This window comes from Chrysochloris asiatica, unplaced genomic scaffold, assembly GCF_000296735.1.
Source record: "Chrysochloris asiatica unplaced genomic scaffold, ChrAsi1.0 scaffold00045, whole genome shotgun sequence".
Lineage (NCBI taxonomy): Eukaryota > Metazoa > Chordata > Mammalia > Afrosoricida > Chrysochloridae > Chrysochloris > Chrysochloris asiatica.
Genome location: NW_006408563.1, coordinates 10,534,764 through 10,547,637, shown reverse-complemented (window position 1 = coordinate 10,547,637; position 12,874 = coordinate 10,534,764). Strand labels below are relative to the sequence as shown.

Below are 12,874 nucleotides of genomic sequence, written 5' to 3'. Positions count from 1 at the left end.
ACCACAAGATTGGTTTGAACTGAAAGTTTCCTGGCACCACACCAAGACATATATATGTATTGCTAAGTGAAGTTGAGTCAGTGTTCCAACTCACAGCGACTGTGTATGGGGTTTCCGAGGAGCCCTAGTGTGCTTGAACCACCCGCAGTTCAGTTCAAACCGACTTTTCCATCTGGTGCTTATCCTACAGTGCCACACCAGGATTTCATGTTGTTGTTATAAAGCACTGTGGAATCAGTCCTGACTCATGACAACTCCCTACAGGGTTTCTAAGGAGAGGCTGGTGAGTTTAAACAGAACTTAACAACAAGATATAGTACTGGAGTCCAAAGACTCCCAAATTCTAAACCCAGCCTGTCACCAAGGAGTGACATGATTCAGAAGGAGCCATTGTGCCCCTCCATTGTAAAATTAAAGTTGAACCAAATAGACTTTTTCTAAGGTACTGTTCAGCTTTATGAAATGTGTTTCAGCCAAGGCACAGCAAACAACTTATGATTCATTTTATGGTTAGTTTTCCTGCTAGATCTTTGCACAGAGGTCAGTTTCTAAACATTAGTATCCCAAATGTCTCCTCAGTTGTCTAGCTTACCAAAAGTTCTTTGTTACTTAATAGTAATTGATTCAAACCACTCTCTATTCCACACAAATTAGTGGGATTTGGGGTGGCAGAAGGAAGTGTAGGATATACATCTCTTCTTATTGTCTGTGGACCTTTTTGGTTGATTTTTGGAGTCTACCATGTGTTTTAAGCTTCTGCATCTTTTTCTATTTCTTTAATGACAGGATTCTATTGCATAATAGACAACTTAAGTGTAAATTCTACATATTCTTGTTCCTGGGGCTCTGTCCTTGTCTCCTCACACCTATCTTTTTAGACCCACTTTCATCCCCTTAGCCATTGCCTCTCTTCTCCCTAGCCTGCTGATCCCAGCCTCAAGTTCCCATTTAGTTCCTGTTCTGTTTATCTTTACAAGTAAACATCCATATCAAGGAACCACTCCTAAACAAGGGCAAAATGCATGCCAAGATCAGTTCTCGAAGAAATTGTTTCTCCTTGTTGCACATACAAAATGAATATTTCCCCAGGCATTAAGTTTGGATTGGGAGCAGTGGGATCGATTTAACTATGTTGTCTAGATCGACTGAATTCCCCAAAACTTGCCATATCTTTCTGAGAGGCAAAGAAGAGAATTTAAAATGTACACAAAAACCCTATATACATATATTTTTTTTTTAATTTGTCAAATTGCAAAATGTGGCTGAAAAACATGACATCTTTTTTGTTGTTGTTTTTTTAGACTTTAGGAGGACATGTGGTGAGCAGGCCTAATTTTTCTGACCTAAATCCCATTTTAGCGGCAGGAAATGCTATCATCAATCTGAGGTCCAAAGGTAAGAGATTGAGTTTTAGGCATCCTATTTTTATAATTAATAGCCACAGATCATGAATAGGGTATAGAACTGGGCAGCGATGTTTACTGGACCAAAAATTACATTTTATAATTGTCACTGTCAGCTCATGTAGTTCTGTGCATAAATGGTAACCAGAGACCCAACTATACTTCATTTAAACTCAGCAAATAAATATAGACTGTATTTATATTGGAATGCTGGTGTGGCACTATAAGGTAAACACTGGGTGGCTAACCAAAAGGTTAGTGTTCAAACCCACAATCCACTCTTCAGAAACCCAATCCAGGTCACTATGAGTCGGAACTGACTCAATGGCACCAATAAAAAACAAGATATTTATATTATTTCAAACCCAACAATGAAATGGGGATTGATTATCCTTCTATTCAGATGTTCTATATTCTATAGATCAGGTAATCTAATGTATCTGACATTTTTTCTTAAATGTTTTACCAATATTTTTTAACCATCTCTATGCAGTTCGAGTTGCAGTGCAAAAGCAATTAAAAAATTAATGACCAATATCTCTGTGACTTTAACATTTTGTGGCATATTTCATTTCAGAGTTTCATAAAGACAATTTTTTCTTTTGTTGCCGTTGACTGGTCTCTGATAGTTAATTGAACACATGACTCATGGGTGTTATTGTTTATTTTGTATACTGTATATTATTTGGCTGAAAGATGATTGAGCTCTGGGAGTGGCTTCAATTTCACGTTTAAAGGTTATTTTAGAGTGATAGTCTTGGGATTCATCTAGTCTCTATCAGTCCATTAAGTCTTGTCTTTTTCAGGGATTTGTGTATTTTTCTATATTTTTCTTCCATTCTATGTGGGACCTTCTATTGTACCCCTGGTCAGGATGATAATCAGTGGTAGCCAGTTATCATCTGGCTCTTATGGTTTCATTAGAAGAGACAACAGTTCATGTGGACTGTTAGTTCTGTGGACTAGTTTCTTCTTTTAGTCTGTGGTTTCCTTCATTCTCTTTTGCTCCAGATTGTTGTTGTTGTTAATTGCCATCAAGTTGGTTCCAACCCATAGCGACACTGTATAAGGTTTCCAAGGAGCAACTGGTGAGCTTGAACTGCTGACCTTGCAGTTCAAACGACTTTGCAGTCTAGCGCATTAACCCACAGTGCCACACCAGGACTCCTTCGCTCCAAATAGGAAGAGACAAATAGTTGTATCTTAGATGGCTGCTCAAAAACTTTTAAGATGCCAGAAGCTACTCATCAGAAAAGGACGTAGAACAATAAGATAGCATTTTTTTTATATAGCACATTCAATTTTAAACAAAACCAGTTTTGTAGGGCAAACTGACTTGACGGCACTTGACAACATTGCCCTTTACTTTTCTCTTATTCAACGACACCTTGAGATTTTAAAGAAAATGGATTAAACTTAAAGAAAAATAAATGCATATCATTCATAGGCTATTAATGTTGAATGCCTTTTCTTTGATTGAAATCACATTTTTTAAATGTTGTAGATGAAATAAGGGAATATGGTAAAACTATAGATCAAGAATCTCACCTCTGCTACTAGGGCCACCTCTAACACTTTGGACAAAGTCGTTTCACCTCTCTGGCTCTCCAGACCTGAGTTTTCCCATTTGTGAAATTCATACATCTAACTAGGCTGTTTCCAAACAGCTTTAAAGGTTAAAATTGGAGATTGGCATATAATGGGATGTACAAAACAGAAAAGACATCCCAGATTATCTAAACCAACCTTGTCATTTTACAGATGAGGAGCCAGAAGCTCAAAAGGTTACATGACTTGCCTATAGTGACCCAACATGAGAATTGAAACTTGCACCCAATGTCTCCCGCTCCCAGCCTGCACCTTTCTTTATATCAGATACAGCATGCCTGTCACTTCCAGCTCATTCCCTAATGTGATCCAAACCAAACCAGTTGCTGTTGAGTTGATTCCAACTCACGTCAATCGCAGTGTGTTCCATTGGGTTTTCAATGACTGTGATCCTACGGAGGTAGACCACCAGGTCTTTCTTCCAAGGCCCCTCTGGGTAACTTCAAATCCCCAACCTTTCAGTTAGTAGTCAAGCTCCCCAGGGACTCCCTTAAATCCTTCCTAACCAAGGTCATTTTCTCTAACAGAAGGAGAACGGAAGATTCCTATAAATGGCGATTTCCTTGAGAAATCACCTGAAGCTGACCTTAAACCAGAGGAGATTGTGTTATCTGTCTATATTCCCTACTCTACTCAGGTAAGAGCTTCCTAGATCCCTGCCAGCAGGTGAAGCTTAGGTCTACAGCAAGTCGACAGGTAGGTTTCAGAGGAGAATGGTGATTACTCCAATTGAACTAACTGCTTCAGGAAGACTTTTACTCACACACACACACACACACACACACACACACACACACTTCACTACCATAGAGTCAATTCTGACTCATAGCGGCCCTACAGGAAAGAGTAAAATTATTCCTTAAGGTTTCTAAGACTATAAATCTTTAAGGAAGCAAAAGGTCTTATCTTACTCTGAGGAAGCAGCTTATATGTTTGAACTGTGATTAACATCCTGCTGCTTAACCCACAGCACCACCAAGACTCCTGTTTTTGCTCACAGGGAGGGACACATTCCCAATAGTCCATCTATTTCCTTTCCAATCAGACCCACATAATGACTTTCATAGGTCCTAGGCACTCTACTCATCTGTTTGTCATACTGTGTTGGCTTGTGTGTTGCTGTGATGCTGTAAGCTAAACCACCAGTATTTTAAATACCAGCTGGGTCACCCATGGTGGACAGGTTTCAGCTGAGCTTCTAAATTAAGACAGACTAGTAAGAAGGAGAGGCAAAACCTCTGAATGGTTAGCCTCTGAAAACCTTTTAAATAGCAGTGGAACATTGTCAGATAGCCCCAGAATATTGAATATTGAAACCTGATGAAGAGCACCAGAATACTGTAGATACGGTGCCAGAAGATGAGCCCCTCAGGTTGAAAGGCACTCAAAATACAGGTGGGGAAGAGCTGTCTTCTCAAAGTAGAGTTGACCATGATGATTTAAATGGAGTAAAGCTTTTGAAACCTTCATTTGCTGATGGGGCACAACTCAAAAGGAGAAGAAACAGCTGTAAATATCCATTAATGATCGTAAAATGGAATGTACGAAGTATGAATCTAGGAAAACTGGAAGTTGTCAAAAATTAAATGGAACACCTAAAGATCCATATTCTAGGCATTAATGAACTGAAATGGACTGGTATTGGCCATTTTGAATCTGACTCGGCCGAGAATGACAAATTGAAGAAGAATAGTGTTGCATTCATCAAAAAGAATATTTCAAGATCTATCTTAAAGTATAATGCACCTACAAGGAAGACCAGTTAATGCCACTATTATTCAAATGTTGAATGGGTTCAGGCATAACAATGATTTTAAAGATGGCTCAGGACCAAGCAGTGTTTCATTCCGCTGTGCATAGGGTCAATAACAACAACAGACACTTCTGTCGTCATAGGACCCTTTTGCCATTAAACGATATCATTCAAAATTATACCTTATGGTTGTCGGTATAAAGATAATTATAATCCAAGTTAGAGTCAGTATTATATGTTCACTAATATTCTATTCGGAGTCCTGGGGTGGCGCTGTGGATTAATGCGCCGAACTGCAAAGTCGGCAGTTCAAACGCACCAGCTGCTCCTCAGAAATCTATACAGGGTCGCTGAGTCGGCACTGACTCAATGGCCCTTAACAACAATATTATATTTATTTTTCTTACATTTTTAAAAGAAGTTAAAAATAAAAGATTTTTATAGGTCCCTAAAATATTGTGGAGTCTTCATTATAAGATAAGCATTGGACAGCTAATCACAAACCCACTAGCTATTCCTTGGAAATTCTATACAGGTTGCTATGAGTCAGAACCGACTTGATGGCACTTAACAACAATAACAAAAAATATGTAATGTGTGTCCTATCTCTGTGCCTACTATGCTTAAAAGATATCTCAGCCTTGCAAGAGGAAAAGATTTCATGTGAGGAACTAAATTTGCAGTTTTAGATAAATTAGCGTCATAATTAAGAATGAGTAAGTCTTTGACACTGTGGGTGAATACACTGAACTGCAAAATTGTTTGAACTGCAAGGTTGGTGGTTCAAGCTCTCCAGCTGCTCCTCAAAAATCCTATACAGGGTCGCTATGGGTCGGAATCAATTAGATGGCACTTAACAACAACAACATAGTCAATATCATCTACTGTAAGTTTTTTAAAAATAGTTCTTTGTCATAAAGATACTACCAAGTCAACTGATATTTATTAAACAATTATTTTGAGGGAAATTACATATTTATTAACAACCTACCACTCTATGTGGAGCAGTGGTTCTGTAGAATAAACAGAAGACTTCAAACCACAAGGTCTCAGTTCAATGCCAGCAGCTGCTCCACAGGAGAAAGATGAGGCTTTCTGCACTTGCAAAGATTTACTGCCTCAAAAATCCTGTACGAGGTCGCTATGAGTCATGAACTGACTGGAAATCATTTAACAACAAAAACCACTCTTTGTGCCAGGCACAATGCTAAACCAGGACAAAACTACAGAGTTTAATAAGAAAGAGACAAACAATAGGGTCTTGAAGGTTTTTAAAATTCTTGTCCTCAAAGGTTTCTAAATGTACAAAGAAAGGTTAGGAATAGGAGATGATAATCTCAGGGAGTCCCTGGATGTTGCAAATACTGAATTACCAAGGATCAGAGTTGACTGGAATTTTAATCAACTCAGACCACAAATGAGCAGAACCAAGAGTGATGAAGATGGTGATGGTGCTACATTTCTACTAGTGTGTTTCAAAGAGGAGGTAAAACTAGGGTTCAGTCTAGATGATGTTGCTGTTTGTACCGTGGAGTCAGTTCCGACTCATAGTGACCCTGCACAGGGTTTCCGAGGCTGCAAATCTTTACAGGAGCAGAAAGCCTTATCTTTCTCCTGCGGAACGGCTGATAGTTTCGAACTGCCAACCTTGAGGTTAGCAGCCCGATTCATAACCACTATGCTACCAGAGTTCCTTAGTCTAGATGATCGTTGTTGTTGTTGTTTTTGTTAGGTGCCATTGAGTCGGTACCAACCCATAGTGACCTTATGCACAGCAGAACGTAACTTTTAAATCAGTGGAGTGAAGGGTGTGGCTATTCCAGACAGGAGAATAGCAAGGAGAGGGCATGCAGGCTGGGAGACAGGAAGCAGAGCATGGTTGGAGCAGTTATATGAAATGAAGCTAGGGTTTCCATCAGATCAATTTTTCCACCAACCAAAGAGTTTGTACTTTTTCCATCAGACAGCTTCCTTTAAAGCAAGATTAAAATGTAATAAAAGTGATGTTTTAGGAATATAAATCCAAAAGAAAGATAGAGGATAAATTGGTTGGGGAGAACGAATTTGAATAAACATTTACCAGGCTAATGTAACAGATACGTGGTAATGAGGATGGTGGCAACAAGAATGGACAAGAAAGACCCATCAGTCACCCAAGTTAGTACTTACTTACTCCAGAGCAATAGAGTGAATATGATTACTGTGTCTCAAACACTTCCTTATAATCTTTGTTTTCTATATCAAAATTGTTGTGATTCTTGACAGGACCCAGGGTGGTAGGATTCAATCTTCATTCCCCTTCTTTGTCCCCAAAATGCTGGCCACACTAATCAACTTCCCCACTTCCTGGCTTTAGTGTTCCATACCAGTCAGAGCCTACCCACCCCAAAAAAGGTCACTGTAATGCTAGTTAGCATGGAATGACAGATTCAGACCTGGAAAGGAACTTGAAGAACATCTGGTCCAGTGGTTTTCTTCTTTCTTTTTTTTTTTTTTTACATTAGATTTAATCGAATGGAATTTACATAGAATACCAAACTATGCAACAGATAAAAACGGAGCTGTGATAGTTCAGTCTGGTCAAACCCACCCTTCCTATTTCACAGAAAACGAAGACCAAAAGACACACATGTTGATTCAGAGTTGAGAGGCAATAGTGCTTAGCAGATGCATCAACCCGGCAGCTACACTGTTTGAGTTTGAACTCCTCCCCTGCCACTTACTAAATAACTTGTGGCCCTGGCAAGTTAGCTTGTCAGTTTACCCATCAGTAAATTGGCAATGAGCAGAATTGTTATAAGGAGCAAATATTAATACATCAAAAGCACATAGGACAGTATCCAGCCTACAGTTAGTACTCTATAGTTAATAACAGTGCTGATAACTCTGTAACTCAGAGTCCTGGTGAGGTGTTTGTAGGATAAACACTGGACTGCTAACCTCAAGATCAGGGGTTCAAATCCACCAGCTACTCCTTGGAAGCTCTATACAAGGTTGCAATGAGTCAGAGCTGCCTCATTGGCATTTAATAACAATATCTGCTAACTCATGTCACTTACATGAATATTTTTCCCTATAAATAGTCACCAAAGTTGTTGTTGATGCCGACAATAGAGACAGGCAACTAACTGTTGAGTGTTTCTCCATCTCCAGTGGGATTTTGTGTGGGGACTCCGGCAGGCCCAACGTCAGGAGAATGACTTTGCCATTGTTAATGCCGGGATGAGTGTGAAGTTTGAAGACGGCACAAACACCATCAAGGACCTTAAAATGTTCTTCGGAAGCGTGGCCCCTACCCAGGTCTCTGCAACTCAAACTTGTAAGCAGCTCATTGGGAGGTAAGCCAGAGCATATCTGTGACAGAGATTTCAGGTCTTTATTTTTATATATTTAAATAAAAATAGCACTGAGGAATTTTTTTCTCATTATAAAAATGCATATGCTCAAATAGAAATGTATATACTCATAAGCACTGCAAAAAAGTATAAAGTAAAATTCATCCAAAAGTCTACCATTGTCAAGATTTAATGATTCTTCTATAGCAGGTGTCTGTAATAAGCTTAATGCACAAATTGCCTGGTCTGAATGAATGCTATTTTTAAATTTTCATTTTTAATTAACCTGCAAAATAAGTAAATGTTTCAAAGACTGTGCCGATTTTTTTTAAATGTCCAAAATATTTTAAAAGTTTAAAAGAACTTCCTGTGACCCTAGTTATTTCTAGGATTTGAAAAGTAAATTCTTTTTAATTCTTCATGCTAGCACTTTTATAATAATTTTTATCTACCCATTATATTCATTGGTCAATAAATTGAACTTAATCCAAGTTTTCTTAGATACAAAAATAACCTGATGCTTTTACATAAAAACTTTCCATTGTAAGATACTTTACTAGTGTCATCAACAATTCATTTACTACTGTATATTTATTCAATGTAGTATGCCAGCACCGTTCTAGTTACTGGAGATACAGCACTGGACAACACAAAATTCCAAATTTCAGGAAGCTTCAATTTTAGTACTTTTTTTACCCATATGTTTTGAGGTAAATCAACATTTCTAGCCCATGAAATTAGCAATACTATTTAAGAAGGATTTGGCATGGAAAATGTGGAACCCAGTGCATCAGATAAGAAAGAAAGTCAGTGAAATACATAGGAAGCTATTTTGTTTAGATCTCAAAGGTGGGAACAGATTACTTTCCCTCTTTTCTTGCCCTGTCTGTTTCGTGTCTGTCTTCTGCTCTTCTGTGAAATGTTTACATTCTTTCCTTCCAGACAATGGGATGACCACATGCTGAGTGACGCCTGCCGATTGGTCCTGGAAGATATTTACATTCCCCCTGATGCAAAAGGTGGGATGGTGGAATATAGGCGAACCCTCATCATCAGCTTACTCTTCAAATTTTACCTCAAAGTGCAGCGAGGACTGAACAAAATAGTAAGTGGTTTCCCTGGGTTTCTGGGTGCCTGGATATTCTGAATGTGACTCTACACACAAATGACACCCCCTGCTGGGTTTTGATAATACACCAAGGTTGTACAAAGGGTTAAGAACTCATCTGATACCCAAAAGATTGCCATAGGCACTTACCCTGTGGTTCCATGGCAATCTGCAATCCTAAAGATTACACTAAAGAAAACATCGTGGGGCAGTTCTACTCTGTCACATGAAGTCACCAGAGTTGGAATTGACTGGAGGACTCCTAACATCAACAAGGGGATCTGGGACAGACCCTCCAACAGTTTCCTATGGGTCCTTCTTTCTTGCTCTCCTCTCTCTTCTTTCTCTTCTCTTTCACTCCTGAATTAAACCAAACCAAGCCAAACCTCCTGCCATCAAGCTGATTCTGATTCATAGGGACAGTATAGGACACAGTTGAACCACTCCTTAGGGTTTCTGAGATTGTAAATCTTTGGAAACAGACAACTTCATTTTTCTCCCATGGAGCACCTGGTGGATTCAAACTGCCAGTCTTTTCAGTTAGCCACTAAGCACTTTAAACGCTGCATCACCATGGTTATTGTTATGCCATTGAGTGGGTCCTGACTCATTGTGACCTCATATAGGGTTTCTAAAAAGTGACTTGTGGGTTTGAACTGCTGCATATAATCACTATTAATATTTTGGTGTGTATCCTTCTGGACCTTCACTATAGAAGTTTATGTATGTATGTCACACACATATACAATTATCTAAGTGTTTAGTATAGCTTGCCTACTTTACTTATAAGTTTTTGTTGTAAAAAGCCATTGAGTTGGTTTTGACTCACAGCAACCCTATACAAGGTTTCCAAGGAGCAACTGGTGAGTTTGCAGTTCAAATCAACCTTATAGTCGAGTGTGTATCCTGCAGCACCACACCAGAACTCCATAACATAACACAGAACAAGCATCTTTTAATGTCATTAAGAGACACACAGTGGCTCCAAACAACAAGCATTGGACTGCAAATCACAAGGCCTATCTGTAGTTTGAGCCCACCAGCCTCGCCTTGGAAGAAAGATGAGGCTTTCTACTCCCACAAAGATTTAAAGCCACAGAAACACTGTAAAGAGTCATTATGAGTCAGAACCAATTCAAAGACACTTGACAACAACAACATCATTAAATATTTTCAGTGACATCATGTTTAATGATTATATAACATTCTTATGTATAAAAGTACCAATATTTGATCCATTTATTTTTTAATACTTAGATTGTTTCTAGTTTTCTTGTTAAACTACTTTTTAATTAAAAATTATGTCTACATTAGTGTTTCTCAAAAGATGGTCCATGATTATGAGTGTACCATTGATAAGCCAGGAGGTGACTCAAAAGTGTCAGACAAATGACAATAGAAATAATTTAAGCATATGCTTAAGAGAATTTAGCTTAAAAGAACTTAACTCTTTTACTTCAGCCAGTCATCTTATTATTATTATATATTATCTATTATATGTACTTTATTTTGTACTATATAAAATATTGTTTTGTTTATAAATATATACTTGTTGTTGTTATGTGCCATGGAGTCAGTTCCAACTCATAGCGACCCTGGACAGGGTTTCCAAGGCTGTAAATCTTTATGGTAGCAGAAAGCCTCATCTTTCTCCCATGGAACAGCTGGTAGTTTCGAACTGCTGACCCTGAGGTTAGTAGCCCTTAGAAATATAGCTAATATATTATATGTTGTTGTTAAGTGCCATCGAGTCAATTCCAACTCACAGTGACCTTGTATAGGGTTTCTAAGGAATGCTGGCAGGTTAGAGCCACCGACCTTATAGTTAACAGTTCAGTGTTTATCCTACACCACCACACCAGGATTATACATGTATTATATCTAATCTAGTAAATATCATATACTATATTTTATATCTATTATATGTTATCACATAGTCTCTTAAATAGTACATATTCTCCACTTTTGTATATTGTGCATTCTATTTCTATTGAAAAATTAATAATAGAGAGAAACGAAAATTATTTAAATGCTACAATGAATACTACTAACATTTTGGAATATATACTTTTATATATATTTATTTTATAATATTATTATTTAAAAATGGAATCATACTGTATATAAAATATTTAACCCACTTTTTAAACTTAGCTGTATTTCATGAACATTTTTCAGTGTCAGTAAGTATACTACTATAAAACCATTTTTAATGACTCCAGAGTATTTTGTATTATGGATGTACCATAATTTGTTTAGCCATTTCCCGATTGTTATTTTATTTAGGTAAATTCTACTTTTTTCACTATCACAAATAACCTGCAATTAAACATCCTTGTAGCTCAAAAGGAGCCCTGGAGGTGCTATAGGAGAAGCACTATACTGCTAACTACAAGGTCGGCAGTTCAAACCCACCAGCTGCTCTGTTTAATCAGAAACCTATACGTGGTTGCTATGAGTCAGAACTGACTCAACAGCACTTAACAACAACAACACTCTTCAAATAACTCTTACTAGGCTAGGAAACTAAAAACCAGGCCTTTCTCCCAACAGAACTGGTATCTGAAATCTGAGACAATAAGTTGGATAACCTTTCTTCTACATGTGCTTTTCCAACCTAATCACTCAGATTGTAAAATTATTATTTATTTTTTTTTCAGGATCCCCAGAAGTTTCCTAATATCCCAGAAAAATTCATGAGTGTGCTTGAAGATTTTCCCATTGAGACACCACAAGGGCTTCAGATGTTTGAGGTTGGTGATTTGTTGGGTTTTCATCTGTCCATGCATTCAAAATATATTCTCAAAAATAATAACCAAAAACACACATTTAAAAAAATTTTAGGATAAAAAAGGTGAAGTGATTGAAAACAGAAAAAATAATAGAATCAATAAGTTCTTTGAAAGGATTAATAGAATCAACCAACCATTGGCAAATCTGACAAAAGAAAAGGAGAAGATGAAAATAACATTAATAAGAAATGCTATGGATGGCATTACAACAGAACCAGCAGAAATAAAAAACATAACAACACTATGAAGAAATGTACTCCAACACATTTGAAAATCTACATGAAATGGACATTAAAAAAATTTTTTTTCATTGTGAATCGAAGAAGGTTTACAAAATAATCATCAGTTTTACATTCAACAAATCATGTACTTTGCTTCATTACAATGATTGCAATCCCTTTCATCTCCCAACAGTTAACAGTGTCTATCTCTACTAACTTTAACTCTTGCACTTCTCCCTGTGTCTCTATGTACCTTCATCTTTTCTCTGCTAACCTCCCTCTTGCTGTGTATTGTCAGCCCTGTCACCCATGTTAATATGTGTCTACCTTCTAGCCCATAAATAATTTTCCCTTCTCCCTCCTCCCCTGTAACCATTATAGATTGTTTCTTTTATCAAGAAAACCTTTTCTCAACTTTCTACACCATTGATCTCATACACTATTTGTCCTTTTGTGATTGACTAATTTCACTCACCATAATGTCCTCCAGATTCATTCATGTTGTGACTTGTTTCCTAGATTCTTTATTCTTCAACATCGCATACTGTTTTATTGTGTGTATGTACCAAAGTTTGTTTAACCATTTTTCTGTTGATGGGCATTTAGACTGTCTCCATCTTTTTGATGTGTCTTGTAGACAGTATATTGAAGGAC

At 37.6% G+C, this 12,874-nt stretch overlaps 1 protein-coding gene across 1 annotated transcript in view; it reads left to right on the top strand.

Annotated features, from left to right (window-relative positions):
- LOC102838700 (aldehyde oxidase-like) overlaps nucleotides 1–12,874 on the top strand; it is a 111,157-nt gene that overhangs the window by 44,963 nt on the left and 53,320 nt on the right. The window contains exons 12-16 of the mRNA XM_006862038.1: nucleotides 1,302–1,395; nucleotides 3,539–3,648; nucleotides 7,918–8,102; nucleotides 9,042–9,204; nucleotides 11,868–11,960. Of these exons, the coding sequence (XP_006862100.1) occupies nucleotides 1,302–1,395; nucleotides 3,539–3,648; nucleotides 7,918–8,102; nucleotides 9,042–9,204; nucleotides 11,868–11,960 (645 nt within the window). The remainder of the gene's footprint in view (nucleotides 1–1,301; nucleotides 1,396–3,538; nucleotides 3,649–7,917; nucleotides 8,103–9,041; nucleotides 9,205–11,867; nucleotides 11,961–12,874) is intronic.